General features: G+C 34.1%; 2 protein-coding genes and 1 pseudogene across 2 annotated transcripts; 1 reads left to right on the forward strand and 2 right to left on the reverse strand.

The window, feature by feature from the left end:
- The first annotated feature begins 432 nt into the window (after window positions 1–432).
- Window positions 433–3,269, forward strand: PEX13 (peroxin 13). Its single transcript, XM_018114320.2, has 5 exons — window positions 433–607; window positions 1,151–1,387; window positions 1,466–1,767; window positions 2,452–2,544; window positions 2,707–3,269. Exons 1-5 carry the CDS (start codon window positions 583–585, stop codon window positions 2,920–2,922), a joined length of 873 nt encoding a protein of 290 aa, XP_017969809.2. The 5' UTR covers window positions 433–582; the 3' UTR covers window positions 2,923–3,269.
- A 691-nt stretch (window positions 3,270–3,960) lies between these two features.
- On the reverse strand, window positions 3,961–5,432 carry LOC18612576 (RNI-like superfamily protein). Its single transcript, XM_018117271.2, has one exon. It carries the CDS (start codon window positions 5,430–5,432, stop codon window positions 4,251–4,253), a length of 1,182 nt encoding a protein of 393 aa, XP_017972760.2. The 3' UTR covers window positions 3,961–4,250.
- A 10-nt stretch (window positions 5,433–5,442) lies between these two features.
- LOC108661347 (uncharacterized protein At4g08330, chloroplastic pseudogene) lies at window positions 5,443–6,475 on the reverse strand (annotated as a pseudogene).
- Between the last annotated feature and the right edge of the window lie 11,888 nt (window positions 6,476–18,363).

The raw sequence follows: 18,363 nt of genomic DNA on the forward strand, positions 1-18,363 counted from the left end.
AACATCCAAAATTTTTTAAATTTAGATTACAATGTTTAATTTGATATAAGTGCATGAATTTCATACTCAAAGAATTAGTTCAAATCCTTTTTATCCTAAATAAAAATATAAAATTATAAATATATTTAAAATTACATCACAATCTCAATTTTCCAACCACGGTTTTATTGAAATCAAATTAAAGTTAAATAAAATTTAAGTTAGACTAATTTCAAAATGGTTCAATTTAAATTTTTTTTATTTAATCAACAGTTCACTCATTTCATAATTCATGGAAAGTTTTAATTTAATACCATTGGCACTGCTCATTTTTTATTTTTTAAATCATTGTTTACATTGATCAATTGAAAAAAAAAAAAGAATGCAAACAAAATTCCAAAAATAGCCTTAACACTTCTATAACTATAAAAAATGCCAAACATGGACAAAGAGAAAAGACGGTGGCCACGTAATAGGAGGAAGCAACAATGCTCAAACGGGAAAGTGCTCAATATTGACCACTCTCTTTTTCTCGTTTTACTTTGTCCGAGGTGAGCCTCAGAGATAACGCGGTCCTCAAAATTGTTGATTGACACAGAAGTCATGGACTCCAATCCCCAACAGCCCGGTTCGTCTCTTTTCTTTTCTTTTCTTTCTTCTTCTAATTCTCCTTTTCATAACAAAAAGGCTATTATTTTTGTTAGGGTTTATCATGTTTTGGCCGATCGATTGATTCAATATCGAATTGTAGGGTTTTTAATTCGTACTGCTTTTTATTGCTTCTGTTTGGTTGATGATTTTGCTAAGGAAATCCAGAATCTATCGATTTAGTTTCCGAAATTTGAGATTTTATCTGATTTCTTTTTGGCCGTTTTTGGGCGATTGTTTATCAAAGAATTAGTACAAGAAATCGAAGTTTAATTAATTAACATGGGTTGGAATTTGGATGTTGAAAATTTTAAATATTTGAGATTTTATCTGATAATTTATTTATTTTTATATTTATTGGCCCTTTTTGGGGGATTCTTTATGAAAGAATTATGACAGGAAATTGAGGAGTGATTAATTAACTTGGATTGGAATCTGGATCTATTAATTTTAAATATTTGAAAATTTCATTTTTTTTTTTTTGGTGTGTAATTTGCCTGCACTTGTTGTTCTGCAACTTTAGCTGCTGGTGGCTCTCCTCCTAAACCATGGGAGCAAGCTAGAAGCTCATCTGGTTCTGGACCCTTTAAGCCACCATCACCGGGCAGCACCAGTGATGTGGTTGAAGCATCTGGAACAGCAAGACCGGGTGAAATTGTTTCGACTACTGATAGAACTACGGCTGTGAATAGAAATGCTGTTGGTAGGCCTTTACCGAGCAGACCTTGGGAGCAACAAAATTACGGGAGCACTTATGGAGGTGGAGGTTTAATTCAACTATTATAATGCAAATGGTTACTTAATTGTGGAGCTTGTCTAAGTTTGATGTTTGATGCAGGTTATGGTTCTGGTTTAAACTACAACTCAGGGTATGGTTCAGGAATGTATGGTTCGTATGGTGGACTGGGGTCTTATGGGGGTGGATTGTATGGTAACGGCATGTATAGAGGAGGTTATGGTGGTCTATATGGGAACTCTGGAATGTACGGTGGTGGAATGTATGGTGGTGGTCTTGGTGGCTTTGGGGGTCCAATGGGTGGTTATGGGGTGGGTATGGGTCCATACGGTGAGCAAGATCCTAATAATCCATATGGTGCTCCATCATCCCCACCAGGCTTTTGGATCTCCTTCCTCCGAGTGGTAATTCCTTTCTCATCTTATCATTCATACTTAACATGTCCAGTCCTTAGATGTAACGGCTGCCAAGACCTCAGTTATCAATGTGGTTATGAGAAACAGGAACCTGATGATTTTTCATTTCTTACAAGTCCAAGAGACTGCTTTTTTCTTGACTGGACATTATAGTTGATAATAAGGAACTTTGAATCTTTTTTTTTTTTTTTTGTGTCCTTTGCACTATTTCTTGAGCTCAAAGTATGCTTACAAGAATATTCCTGTATTTCGTATTTTACTGTCCATCAAAGTATTAAAATAAGAAATTTAGGGGAAGGTAGTGGGTTGGGGATGGTTTGTTGGGTGGTCGCTGAGGAGCTTCCATGGAGATGGGGGACATGTCCATGGGGACTTATCTTTTCGACCGTAAAATGTCAGAAACACTTGATGAGCTGTTATTTAAGTCTAAATATTTCCCCACTTGATCTAGATTTTTGATACAGGGCTAGATTACAGCAAGTTCATTACATCTTATTTGGGTAATAAGGAAGTGTTTGTACTAAAAACGAAGACAATTTATCTTTTAAGATTTGGGGGCCAGTTGTTTCATGACATTGTTTTATGAATCTACCCGTTTGTATAAATTTTGCCTTCTCAAGCTGCATCCTTTCACTGTGTCATATTGATTATTGCTTTCTTGACCGATTGCAGATGCAAGGTGTTGTTAACTTCTTTGGGCGGATATCTATTCTGATAGACCAGAATACACAAGCATTCCACATGTTTATGTCTGCTCTTCTTCAGGTGTTGCTTTCTTTATATTTATCTTTCCCTTTTTTCCAAATTTGATATGGAATCATTAAATTGGAGGTGATTTTTATAAAATAATAATAGTTGAATTAAGGAATAATGTCTTTTGGTGAGTGAAATTTACAACATGATAACTCATGGCATCATTGTTTGCAGCTTTTTGATCGCACAGGATTGTTGTATGGAGAATTAGCTAGATTTGTGTTAAGACTGCTGGGAATCAAAACAAAACCCCGAAAGATCAATCAAGCGGGACCTGATGGACTCCCAGCACCCCATAACCCTCATGGGAATCAAAACTATATTGAGGGGCCAAAGGCAGCTCCAAGTGGTGCATGGGACAATGTATGGGGAGAAAATGGTAGCAGTTAGTTTGGTAGTCAATTTCCATCCAAGGATGCCAGGTAAATTGACCGGAAATTAAGAAAGGCTTCTTGCAGCACAGATTAGACAAATACAACTGCTTGCACCTGTTTGACTCACCGTGGTTGATGAAGGCTAGGTGGTGCTCATCCGAAGAGCGTTCGTGGCCAAAGTTCTTCTGCATGGTTTGAATGTCCCAAGAACTCCCATAGTGTTAAAAGTGGAGACATAATAATAGAACACTAAATGTGCTTATAGGCTTCGCGATATTAAAGAAAGGAAAATAAGATGCGCTTGAATGTGAAGTTACAGTGGTTTATTTTTCAAAATGAATAAGTGTTTACTGTTTTGGATTACCCTGGTAGTTTTAATAACACTCAAAAAGCCATAATAATTTTTTTTTTTCTTTTTGCAACCTGTATAGCTAAAAAGAAGGAGAAATCTCGCCTCCCAAAACCAATGGAAAAACTTGTTGCAATAGTTTCAGATTCTCCGTCATATACGGATACCATGTGCCTCACTGCATTACTATATAAAAGTTCCACAAGAAAGACGTCATCCTTGGTGCATGACTGACACTCCGCACAAGCTTACGTTGGCAACTGGGGTCACCCAACAGTCCACTGGTTTCTCTCAATTTCAATGGCTGAAAAATCTGTCCTAGTCAACAACTTGGTCATCCAAATTCCAAGAAAGGCAACCGGGATACTCTCTATGCTTACATTGATTTTTTGGCAAACCTTTGCAGTATTAATGAAGAACATTTGTTCATTTCTAGCCTCACCAGAGGTTCAATACTTTGGATTGCGATTCCCCATCTAATGGATTAAGGACAGACATTGGTTGAACCATTGCCCAACAACCTGCCCCAACTCTCCCCTCCCTCAAGATCCCTTCGATCAAGATTGGCCCATTGAAAAGATAATAACTAGAATTTGCAAACACAGTCATGCAAAATCCACATAATTTGCGGGGCATACAATGCTAGACTAAAGATCGGACAGTTACAAAAATTAAAGTGTGGCAGTCTCTTTGGCCAAACACAAGTGAGGTATCATAATGTTCTTAAACAAGGTGTTCTTTTTTCATCTTTACTGAATACAAGATTGCAATTCAAAGAATAATAATAATAATAAAGGTTAAGAAAAATCTCACGCTCTAAGAAAACCTTACATCATTTTAACTTCTTTCTGTTCAAATAATCAAATATATTTATCAATGCAACTAACTAACTTAATGTTAGAGGTGACCTTATCAATCAAGATAGAAATTGCAACAACTTGACTGGTACACATTAGTATCAACAGCTTTCCATGCCATATAAGATAGTCAATCTCTTACTCATCATAGTCTAGTCTGTCCCAATGAGGCCCTATAGACATCACTTCTTCTCCCTTGATCTCAACATCGCCTCTATACAATTTAAACAACTCCACTGCTATATCTGATATCCTACTATTTCGATTCATGTACAAAACAGAAAGCCGTTCGCAGCCATCTCGCAGGGCCTGTAACCCTCGATCACATAAATTTCGGCAGCGGTTCACGTGAAGTTTCTCTAAATTGTGGCAATTTAACCCAATGGAAGCCCAGCCTGAAAACCTAACCTCATGACACAATGCCAGGTTCCACTCTGTAAGTAGTGGACACCCCTTTGCTATTGCAACAATAGAAGCATCACTAACAGTTCTACACATTCGAAGACTAAGGATTTTAAGCCCTGCCGCAAATCCATTCCCAATTGCTGCCAATTCATCTTTGAGGCTCAATGAACTCAAACCAGCAATGTTTAAAAACTTAAGCCCACCTCCACTAACAATCCCCATTATTCCTTCTAGTTCAAGATTACAAAATTCAGCATCTAGATAAACCAGAGTTGATGAACAACCCCTAAAGCCAACACCACTTACAGCCCTGCAATTCGATATCTTAATTGCACTGAGCTGACAGCATCCTTGCGAAAGAGCTCTTAACCCAGAGTCTGAAATGCGCGGGCAATAAGCAAGATTCACGTGCTTCAAAGCCAAACAAGTACTAGCTAAAGCTTCCAGAGCAGCATCAGTAGTGTTGCATCGATAAAGACTAATGACAGTCAAGGAGGGACAGCCAATACCAACCAGGGAAAGCCCATAATCAGTGATTCCAAAACAACAATCCAGACATAGAGTTTGCAATCTTGAACCATAATATTTCAAGTAGGTTAGGCCTGAATCAGGTAGTTCTATGCAACCAGAAAGAGATAAATACTCTAAATGCTGAAAACGGGTGAGAATCTTGTAAAGATGGAAGGAATTGATGTCAATACTGCTCTGAGATAATGAGGAAGGGCCAATAATACTGAAAGAACACGGAAATTGTAAGGATCGACGATTCAAGTTTTGAATATTAAGCCAGCGGTGGCAAGTTAGCCCAAATGATTCACGGTCAGACCTACAGTCAAGATAATTGAAAATAAAAGAGAGGCAATCATCAGGTAGGTGCATGATGGAGGTAGCACCATCCATTAATGGCTCTTCCATGTCAACCTTGTTAGCACTCTTCTGAGGGCTGTAGAGCTCGGATCTTTATAGCAAACTTTTTATAAGCAGCACTAGATGGGTTCGGGGAGTCAAAACCACAAAGAGCAGGTGCATCTCCATAACCATAGCCTATATGAACCCCACATTTACGACAAAGGAGTTTAGTTTTTGAACGGTAACGGCCCCAACTGACCGGAAAGCAATGTACCTGATCGACCTGAGTGAATCGACTAAGATCAACAGATAGAAATGAGATAAAACCTTTCTTTATGGATTTGCGATATTCAGAGCCCATGCCAGAGGTGATTCGGTTAGAAGATGTCAAGTTCAAAGGGTATCCACAAGACCCACAACTGCAAGAAATAATCATAAACCATGAGAAATTTTAGGGAAGACTTTTCCAATAAATCATGAGACAGAGATCAATAAATTCTACTACTGTAAAGCATTGCAAAAAGCTTTAGGGAAGACTTTCCGCGAAAGATTTGTTGGCATGTGAAGATGCCAACTCTCTTTGGATTTTTTTTTTTTCATTTTTGCCTTCTTGTATGAATTGCTGTTTTTAAGAAGAAATTATCACCAGATAATTGCATTTTATGTGCCAAAATGATGGGGAATGGGTCAATTATCTAGATTCGATTTCAAATGATGATTAGCAAGATTAAAAGCCTTTTAATCATGTCATCACAGATACCGTAAATCTACACAAAGCAATATAGATATCTTCATTAAGCCTACTACACAGGTGCAAGTAACATCAACAACTGCCGATTCATGAATAAATTTGAATAAATAAAACTATCACAATTTCGCAAATACTCTCGGCTCCAATTTCTTCGCTTCACAACTAAACGCTACTTAAACATCAAATTAGTAGTTCAAAAGAAGCAGCTCTATAGAATTCCTGAAGATGGTAAAAAATAACATTCACAACAAGAAAGAAAATACTTATGCATGATAAAATGCCATGATTTCTAGCCTATTAGCCGAAAACCCAGATGACCCAGAAACAAAAGAATGCCATTGAGCAATTAAAAAAGCACGGAAAAGGATTTGAAGGACTAGGACCTGTAAGAGACATCAGCTTGGGACATCCTCTTTGAAGATCAGGGAAATAAAAAGGATCCCATTTGCTGAAGGATGATTCTGCAATGGCAGAATCGTTAATATGTGGTGATGTTGGAGAAATAATTGTTCGGGGGCCAATCAGATCGGGAAGATTTTGGTTTGGTAGAGGCTACAGATAAATGGAGAGTTTGGCTTTTGTCTTTTTAGAAGCAGTTTTCTGTTGCGTGGAGTATTGACTGTGGAGATACGTTTCTTATATAGCATGTTTGGTTAAGCATTCCCCTCTATTCCTTTCTTCGGATGTCAGATGCTGCAAGGAAAGGAATACTCATTCCTTATAACGCCTATTCTCCCAAATCAGCTAGAATCAGAAAATAGTTAATATTAATTTTCAGAGTATTATTAGCTATTTCTTGATTGAGGATTAGTCTTAAAAAATGATAAAGTTCAAAATATCTTTTACAAATTTAAAAATTACCTTTTATATATTTTAAATTTAAAAATTAATTAAAATTTTTAATATTTTAATCATAATAATAGTTAAATTATAAATAAAATATTAATATTTTAAAATGTTAATTATTAAATTATGAATAAAATATTAATATTTAACTTATCAATTATTAATATTATTCTAAAATAAAAATAAATAATTCTATTAAATTTTTATTAAAATTTATAAATATTTTTAATAAATTATCTAAATAATTAAATATTTAAATTACATATTATAACAAAAAATATGCTTATCTTTTATCTTTTTATTCCTTATTGTTTTATTGATTTAAAGCTATTTTTGTTAACCAAACATTAAAATGATATTAGAATGACAATTTCATTCCATGAATCAAATTACATAATAACTATTATTACTCTATTTTATTCTCACATAATAATTATTTAATTTTTCCTCTATTTTACTCAACAAACCAAACATGTCATGAGTGTTACAAAAACAATGTTAAACATGTCAAAATGATATTTTGGTCTAAAAATGTCACGGCCCAATTTTCGAGTCATGACCAGCTCATGGGTCCAATGAGCACAGCCCACTAAGCCCAAGCAAGTCTTTCTTATGTAACCTATTCATCGTTCCAACCAATATTTTTAAAGCATATACCATAATTCTTGATCATAAGTACCTTAATAATGTACTATGACAATTAAACACTTGCATTTATATCAACCCAAAAATGTCAATTGTAGCCAAGTCATAATGGCAACATTAATCTAAATAAACATATACAGTTTATGACATATATAACAGTAGTTTACATTACGTATGCGTATACACAAGAAAAATACTTTTGACTTCCAACGGAGTGAATTGGGTGAGGATACGGCTATCGAATGCCATGATACCTACCAAGGGTGAATTGCAAGTGGACGCCTCAATCTAGATTTCGACTATCTACGAATCTGAAAACATACAATTTAAAAGAGTGAGTATAAACCTAGTGAGTGAACATAAGAAGGGAACAAGCAACAATAATGAATGTTTTAGAAAACATGATGCATTTACGATAAAATCATGCAATTTAGTCTCTTTTTTTTTGTCAAAACTCCTCATTTCAAACTTTGAATGTTTAATCCCTTAATGTTACAAGATCCATGATAAACCATGAAGTTGAATAGAATGAAAATTTCAACAATGACCAAGCAAGACAAGCAAACAGAGAGTTTTCTCGCTGCAGCGAAAAGACATTCTTGGTTTGCATATGTTTCAGTTTTTTTAAGCATATCTCCCACTACAGGAGTCCAATTGACATCATTTTTAGATCATTAGAAAGCTAAGAGGTTGGGCTACAACTTTTATGTTTACTACTTTGCCCAGTTCTGATCGAAAGGTGGTCAAAATCTTTGTCAAAGTGAAAGCACTGCACCAGAATTTTGGAATCACCTGAGAGTTTCTCGTTACAGCGAAATTCAGAGCATGGATTAAGGCTGCCAACCCAAGAGTTTCTTGCTACAGCAAAAATGAATCTCGCTGTAGTGAGAAACAGAGCAATTTAGTTAAAGGGGTCTTGTTACGTCCAAAAGCCATTTTCTTGCTGAAATGAAAAGCAATTTGGGAAAAATTAACAATGCCAACATACAACCCAATCACAAATATTTTCATAAACTTTCTATAACATATATATATATATACATACATAAATCATCATGCATATTACCGCCACCACACCCAACTCATGTGCAACCCCCACATCCCGCACATAGTTGGAGTCATCGTGTGCACCCCCACATCGCGCACAACTAATGCCATTGTGTGCAACCCCCACATTGCGCACAACAATGTCATCCTCCACACTTCCACACCCTATCATCATCGGCATGTGCATCCCCCACATCGCGCACACACACAGTTATATTCATTACGCAATATTATCTACCAATGTACAATACATACATATATATATATATATATATATATATATATATATATATATCAACATATAAAGGGATTTCATAAATTCATTGCAATCACATTTCACAACGCAAAAACGTTTCGTCAAAGGCTTGTTCCCGTATGAATTTTGAAGAAAAGACAATTTAAACCATTCAAGTGATTCGTTCAAACGTAAATGCATATACCCAAACCATTTTAGTGCAGGTTCACTCACCGATATTTATTAAATCTTTACCCAACTCCAACTTGCTGTAATGGTCCAAATGGGGCGGTGGGGCTTCGTTGGAACCTATCATCACAATAGTATCACAATTAACTCAATTCACATAACTATAAATTCTAAAAGTTATCTCCCAACTAGCTTCCAATTGCCATTAAGTGGCTATCTATTTTCACTATCCTAATCACTCTAAAATGAATAAACAACCTCAACTACAAAACATTTACAAGTCTAATCACTAGCCACTCTCAACACTTAAAAATCAACTCTACTTCATTACTCACCTTGGTAGCTTTATAATTGAATCCCTTTCTAAGAGTTTTCAAGTTACTGTAAAAGCTCTCTCTTTCTCTCTCTAAAACACCTAGCTAGTGAGAGAAAGTATAAGAGTAAGACTTTTGAGGGTTTTTAAGGCGAAAGAGTAAAAGAGTATGAAAAACCCTATAACAAGGTGTGTAAAAGCATGAAATTTAAGGTTAATTTGGGAAGGTGATGGAAGCTTTGAGAGAAACTTTCATGGAGGATGAAAGAAACGTGAGTTGGGATGAGAAGAAGAAGAAGAAGCTGTTGGAAAAATGATATTTATAGCTAAAGCTTATCCAAACTTTACTTAAATTACGAAAATGCCATTAACAAGTTGGCTTGTCTTCCCTCAATCCTTTGTGCAATCTTTTTACTCTTTTGACATTGGGACAAAGTTCATAATAGTCTAGAAATACTCGAGTTCACGAAAACTTAAATATTTTGACTCGAGATGAAAAATGACCATTTTGCCCTTACCTTGGAAATCATCATTATTTTTATTTCCTTCATCACTTTATCCTTATTTTCATCATTCATTTATGCGTTAGGCCTACTTAGGCCTTAATATTGTTTGAAACCTACTTCTAGGAGCTCACTAAGGAAAATGATGAAATTACCCCTAGTTTGTTTTATCGCGTCTACTTCTAATTACGTGTCTATGGAGGTTGATGTCTCACAAAAAACATCATTTGGAAACAAAAAGATTCAAGACGTCCTTTTAAAGTATTTTAAGGAGACTTTTTAAATTTTACCTTGCTTAATTAAGTCTCCTAACTTTCTTAATTTACAAGACTTAAGACTCCTATCATGTACAGCAGGCATCAATGTCATCTACAACTAGCTTTGGACAAAAAACCAACAAGAAACCCTCATAAAAACCAACTCCAAAAATTAAAGTCTTCAACATCAAAACCAAGCCAAGAATAAACAATATAAGCAAACGAAATCTTGCTAAGTTCACAGCAGCACACATCCCTTAACACTAACTCAAGCACAATCAGCATTACTTAAACCATGAGAAATTTGATCAGTGCACAACTCCTTTGTTGTGTCTTATGTCAAAAACCTAGACCTCATGTTCTTATTAACTCGTTCCTCATATTTAGATGTTACCAATGGACTTTCATATTACATCATGGATAATACATTTTCTATATTGCTTTTATTCTTTCTATTTTTGTCTTTTCATTATTCATCCACTTGAGTTGAAAGTATTCCTCCACTTTTAGTGGGTAATCCACTTATGATGGTTTATCCACTTCTAGTGGATTATCCATTTCTATTGAGTTAGTGGGTTAAGGCATCCATCCACTTCTGGTGGTAAAATTATTCTTAGATTCTGATGGTAAAATTATCCATCCACTCATCCACTTCTAGTGGTAAAATTAAAATTAAAATAGTGATAGTGTAAATTATTATTGTTATCATAATTATTAAATGATGTTACATTCATTTCAAGGAATGAATAGATTCATGATTATGACCATAATTATTAAATGATGTCACATTCGCTTCAAGGAATAGATGAATTTATAATTTTTTATTAGTAGCTCGTTTGTTACATTCACTTCAGGGAATAAACATTAATGATTTTTCATTAATAGTTATATAATAGCAAATTCACTTTTCAATTAAGGGATAAAATATAATATATACAACATGATGACAAAATTCATAATAAGGTTGATTTTTAAGGAATGAAAATACTAAAAAGATATTAAGTCACTTATCTGATTTGTTACAACTAGAAATTAATGACCAACCATTAAAATCCTTTTAAAGAATAAAATAATACCAACACTTATCTGATTTGCTAATACTAGAGATCAAAACCCAATCATTGAAATCCTTTTTAAGCTTGAAGATGATGAAAACAAAATAATTCCAAAACTTGATAGATCAAAGAGGATCATGCTGATAATGTGTTATGAAATAAATCTTAAAAAATCAACTATAAGAGAAAGTATTTAGAGAGAAAAAAAAGTATTTAGAGGAAGTAAGAAGATCTTATTCAAGTGTGCATTTACAAATAAAGTGAGGGGCCTATTTATAGGCCAACAACCCTTTGAATTATAATCCTAATATAATTTTATCTAAGAGTTCAAATCATATTATATTTCTTGTATCTTACCTATTGGGTTGTTTGACTTGGTCTGCACTTCTTAGGTCTAATATAATGGACATTCACATATTTATTCATAACAAGATATACTTATTGAATTTTCCTTTGATAACATGTAATATAAATATTTAATTTCAATTTAGATGATCTAAATTTTTTTTTGCCAAACTTAGCATACAGATTAGACAACTTATAGTATACTGTAAAAATCTTTTAAGATTGTTTTTTAATTCTATTTTGTTCTTTTTCACTTCAATTTTTTTATTTACCATATTGACCGTTCTTTATATAATAGGACACCAACCTATCACCAATCCTTATATAACAAGACACTTGCCTAGATATTTTCCCTCCATGTTATGCAATTATAGTCATTAAAAATTGTTCAAAACTTATGTTGTTATACCTATTCAATCTATTATCTTCATTTCTGCACATGTCATTGGAATTCAAACGATTTGACCTCATCAAATAGTATAATTACCCAAATTTCATGAAATGCTATATTTTGAAATTTGTTCATTTTTTCGATGATTTTCTCCTTTGAAGTTGCATTTCTTGAAACTTGACCCACCCTATCATTGTCACACTAAACTAATAAAAAAATGTGATTCTAGATTTTAGATAAAATTCATGTATCATGATGCCATTCCACATTAAAGGAAACTAAAATCCCATGCTATTATAATTTATTCATTGTGAAAATTACATGATATGATTTCCTTTTTATTTCAGATGCTATTATAATTTATTGATTGTGAAAATTACATCATATGATCTCTTTTTTACTTCAACAATCCTATATATAACTTCGGTAATTTATTCACTGTTAAATGCAAATGTCATTGGTCCGGTGATTTCAATGAGCAAAGTTACTACAATATATGTCAACAATAATCCAACCAAAGTTCCTAAACAAAACTTTCAATTACAAACTATTAGGTTCCCTACATTTATTATTACATGATGTAGTTAGTTAGAATATAAAACCTTTTCTCTTGAAACTATTTTTGCATATATGATTAATTTAAGTTCACTATTTTATATTCCTTCTTCGCGGTTTTTCATATACAATCATGTCTCACGTACACACACTTGCTCTCTATTCAGAGACTCAATAATTAGTGCCACTCTTCGGGGAGATCTTGCATATTGTATCGATGATGATATCATAGGGTTAAAAACCAAACCAATCATTATTTTAGCTACCATGATAGATGGAGAATACCAACGTAAGTCAACTTAATCTTTGACTGTTGTAATATCTTCAATATTATAATTTTTGATTAAATAGATTCACAATTTAATCCATTTTACGCATCTATTTATAGGACAACCATCTGTTACTTCGTGTTCTGCATCCAAAGTTTATGTTGACTTAGATATTTCTATTGTGGCAAGGTTGAAAGCCATGTAAGCATATTCTAATGCTTTTGTTCCCTTTCACTGCTCCTTCTTTGACAAGCATGCATTGAACTTAACTTTCATCCTTTCATATTCAATTCATATTTAGATTTGATGAAAAAGATGCATCGGTCTTTTTGCTTGAGGTCCACCAACAATAGCAAATACCACCTGATCAGCAAAAAAATCACAATTGTGTCACAATTAAGCAACTATTCCAAACTGATCACTCCAAATTTCTAGTAACCATATCTTTCAATAATTAATCATAAAAACAGTAAGTATATTCATTCTATTTTTTATCATTCACTTTGCTTAATTTTCAATATTTCATTACAGACAAAGACATACACTTGTGTTGCAAAAATTAGAAAATTCAATTGCACAGAAAGATGGTATTAAATTGACTGCAAAATATGCATGAAAACATTGCAGCAAATAGGTGATACTTTTTAGTGTCCATATGCAAAACATGGAGAACAAATTCCTCATTTATGCTACGTTTATCATAAGTCATAATAGTCATGAATAAAACCTCATTTTTCATCGTTCTTGTCACCATTTAACAAATAATGTTTTCTTTCTTTTTAATTAGCTACAAATTAATAATCATTGTTGAAGATAATACTGCAAAGGAAACATTTGTAGTGTTTGGTGATGATGGCGAAAAAGTGATTGTGCATCAATTCCTAACTTGCATTACTAAACCACCTTGACAAATATGCCTTTCCAAAATCAATCACAAAATAAGCTTGGTGACAAAATCATTGGACACTGGAAACCTTAACTTCAAAATCAACAGTTGCAAGGCTATTGATGAATCTCAAAAAACACCATTGATGCTTGGACAATCATCCACCCATGAACCAACTTTACATTTGGATCAAGAAAAAGGCAACCTTGCACTCTAAGAATGTCTTCCCTCTCCACTAGAAAAGCAGATACAGTAAGATCTCTTTCCCAAAAAATTTTCAAATAGAAAACTTAAGATCATGTAACAAACAAGCAATTTACATTTTCATACTTTCTTCTTCATATTTTCTATTGTTTGCTACCTTCTTTTTTTTCTTTCATATCTAATACTTTTTATAATAATTTTCTGTACTTTTCATGTTCTTATAAAGTTAAAATGGTTATCAATCACTGCATTCTGAATGTTGATAATTATCAACTATTTTGTTTTTGTTTAAAAATACAACATACTTTTTTGATAATGCTATCATCCATCTAATCACTACATTTTCATTATTATTTACTATATTTTCTTATTTCTTTTTCGCTTCAACCAGTTCTGCTGGCTACTTTATGTCACAAAGCATCAATATTAACTTGGATTATTCAAATATTGTTTGCCTACTATGTATATTCCTTAACATTGGAAACAATGTTTTGGAAATTAGATAAATACCTTCTTTGTGTTTAAACCAAAGGATATCTTATCCAAACAAATTTTAATTGACTAAACCTGATGATTTGATAACCATTTCCATGTCAATAGTGAGATAGGAACACAAAAGAAGACATATAAATTCTACATCTACTTTTTCAATCATCCCATTTATTCTCTTTTGTTCACTCTTGCCTTCATACAAATTTTAGTTAACGATAAAGATTTTAAGTAACCTCTTTTCGCTGATCATAAACTTTTGCACCTTTATTTCGATTTTCATTGACTGTAACTCATTGAATTATAGAATTATTTTCTACATACTCTTATGACAATTACTTAATATTTGTTGCAGCATTACATATACAAGAAACAAATGTCGTTGAAGATCTAAAATTACGATTGTCAGATCACTTTTTGTTGTTTGATAAATGCTATCCTGCTTCTATAATATTGTCTAAAAAATTTATACTACATATTTTGAAATGGCTTGTACAAATCAAACTTTGTCCTTTTTTTTGGGGAACATAGTGTCAACTATTCATTGCTAAACTAAAACAACTTTTTATATATTTTGTGATGAATTATCTTTGTACATGCATAAGATGTTAATTGCTGGGATGATATGCAACAGCAAAATTTCTCATTAGTGTCGACAACATTCTACCTAACTACATCATAATCAAAAACTTTTATTTGTAGAAGATAACTTAGTTCCTTTCATTTTTTCACTTTAATTATATTTTATTACTCAATTCATGAATAAAATATACTATTAAATTATTTAATTATTTAAAATAATTTTAAATTATATGTCAATTACTAACTCCTACAGCGTAGCACAGGTCAGTGACTAGTTTTTATTAAAAACACCTATTTAAATAAAACAGTTTTTTTTTAAATGGGCCCCATGCATAAGGTGTTTCTGACAATAGGCCTCCCCATAATTTTAATTGTTTTTAGTGAAGAGAATTAAAATTTGGACAAAATTATCCTTAATGAAACCGACCCATTTGTTTGGCTCCGTGCCTCAACGTGAAACCTATTAACGGGTCAAGTATATTTACAAGGTGTGTAACTCCTTAGTTCTCATTGACAGACCGTACATCTCCTAAGAAGCAACTTTGTCAGAAGCATTCCTCACCAGTTCAACTTTCGAGCATTTTTCGCAGTGGTAGAAAAATTTTGGAATGGTTATTATTTGTATAAAGGTAGTTCACATATTGAGTAGTGAAAAGAAGTTCACATTACGCGGAGAAAGGTATAATATATTTTTATTTTATTTTGAACCATGTGGAGAAATGTTTTAAGGGCTATTGTTATTCTTCATGTTTTTCATTTATGGTTTTTGAGTATAAACGTATGCATATTACTTGTTCATATTGATATCCATGTTGTTTGAAATTATTGAATATAAACATGAAGGTGGTATTGTTGGTGTTGTTGGGGTCGAAAGGTGACTGGGCATGCATGACTGGTTGATATGTATGCGTTACGACCCTTTGATAGGAATTGGTTTTAGGGTTTAGATATTGCGTGACTGAGGGCTTGCTTACGTGGTTGGCACCTTATGCATGATTGGATTTTGGCATGGGGTCACTTAGGGTGTGCATGATTGCATTAGGGTTTAACATTGCGTGACTGGTTGATAGGTCATTGCGTGAATATTATTTAGGCATGGCGTCACTTAGTGTGTGCATGATTCGATTAGTTGTTCTTAGCATTGCGTGACTTGTTTATAGATCACTACGTGGTTTAATGTTAGTAATTGCGTGACTTATTGATAAAGCATTGCATGACTATTTTTTGTATGAAATTGCGCGAGTGTCATAACTACATAAAATTTATTTGTATGGCATTACATGACCAACATTACGTTCATTCTATATTATTTTAGGTCAACTGTAATACTTTAATATGTATATGTTGATTTACTTAATAATCCATGCTCGACACTTGCATTAATTATTTTGTTTCAAGGTTGTCTAAAAACAGTTAAAATTATTATGAGGGTCATTTTTGGAGTGAGCTTCTGATGAGGGCTATTTCTCAGAAATTCTTCTTATTTTTTTTAATCTACAATGATGGTATTAACTAAAATGGGAATATTATCTGTTTTACGTTGCAGATGGCCAGCACAGGAATAGAGCAGGATAATGTGGAATCTTTGCTTTGTGTGCCAAGGCACCAATGGGAGTTCAACACTGGCATTAACATCCACTGTAAGTGGTCACATCTGCATGTGATATGTGAGATGTTGTGCCAAGTAAATGCGTTGAAAACCTTGAAGAGAACATGCTTTGGGCATATGATGGACTCAAATCAGAGAAGAGTTTATTCTACGTCACTCTCGTGCACAACCTAATGCTACGCAGAATCAATGAATTCGATACCATCGAGGGTCAGTTATGGTTTGCCATAGGCAAAACAAAGGCTCATTTTTCGAAGAGGGAGTTTTTCCTGGTGACAGGATTGAAGTTTGGTACCTTACCGGCCCTTATTGTCAATCCCTACAAGGCCATCCCTCGAGGAATTCACCAATGATATTGGGGACTGGGGAACGAGGTGAAGATACAACAAGTTTTAGAGACGTTCAAGGGATGGCAGTTTTAACAGGAGGGAGACGCGACCAAGATGACCCTAGTCTTAATCACGAGTAATGTTTTATTTGGTCAAGACTATAGACGATCAGTGATTCCATGATTGTTGTCGCTGGTCGAGAACATGGAAAACTGGAATGTGTTCCCATATGGCACATACGTTTGGAGTCTGACTGTGGATTACATGATGAGGGGTTTCGAATCTCCAGCAGTAGGAGTAGTAGAGAAGAAACATTACCACCTCTACGGATTTATATGGACGTTTCAGGTAGTGTGCCATACCCTAATGTTTATCATTATTCTTTTTGCATAAGATTTTATAAGGTAAGTAAAAAATGTTTCACAATTGATGTGCAGTTTTGGGCGTTGGAAGCAATTCCTAAAATTCACAGCTTGTTTGGAAAGTAGTGCCAGTCTGGATAGGTTTGCCCAAGAATGCTAAAATGGCAGTATGATGAAAGGCTAATAGACTTTTACGTCAATATTGTAGGTTTAGAAAGAGAAGGCAAGGTGAACAAAGAAACCATATTTTTTATTTTATTAAATTTTATTTTTTTTGTCATAGGGTAGCGGGGGTTAAACTTAATGATAATGTATGTTTTGGTGCAGTTGTGTGTAGTCAAGACGTTGGAGCCAACTACAAAAGAGATGTTGACCGCATATTGAGTCGACATTGAAGTCAATATCTCCGATGGGTGACAATACATTCCATTACGGAAGTTATAGGGTCGATTAGAATTTGGTCCCCATCAAAGAAAGAAGATAATGGATCGCAAACAGAAAAGTATAGCAAGACAAGGCATTAAACGGAGACACACCACGGATAAGGAGGTCTATTCCTAGTTCGCTACTGCTGAGGCGCTTGATTCTTCTCTTGCGTCTCTTCAAGTTATTTCTCTTACTGGTCTTCATGCTACTACTCCTGCTGCAATTGCCATGACTCCTTGCATTGCTCTTCCTCCTACTTCTGCTGCTACCTCTCATGCTTAGGCACGCAACCCGTCGCTGCGTCCTTAAATGACCACGAGCTTTAAGCAAGAGATGCAACAAATGTAGACATAATGGAAGAAAGACCTACAATTAATGCGAACGGAGATGCAAATGGACAAGCAAATGTAAATGCAGCCATTACGGACAAAGGTTGATCGAGACATGTAGATGCATATACATGCAATACAGTTAGAGATTCAGCGAGCAATGCAGTTGGAGATTCAGCGAGTGATGCAATTGCAAATGCAGTCACTGTATCTGCATCTCCAGCAATCATTGTAAGCGTTGAAGGATCGAATTGTAGGTCTGCTGATTGACTGTTATAAGGTATGAGCTTTTATCTTTTTTCATTACGTGAGTTATAACATGTACGATGTATACATGTTCTAATGTGTTTGATTTTTTCAACCGTTTAGAGTCGATCGAT

This window comes from Theobroma cacao, chromosome 1 (genome assembly GCF_053813885.1).
Source record: "Theobroma cacao isolate CCN51 chromosome 1, ASM5381388v1, whole genome shotgun sequence".
NCBI lineage: Eukaryota > Viridiplantae > Streptophyta > Magnoliopsida > Malvales > Malvaceae > Theobroma > Theobroma cacao.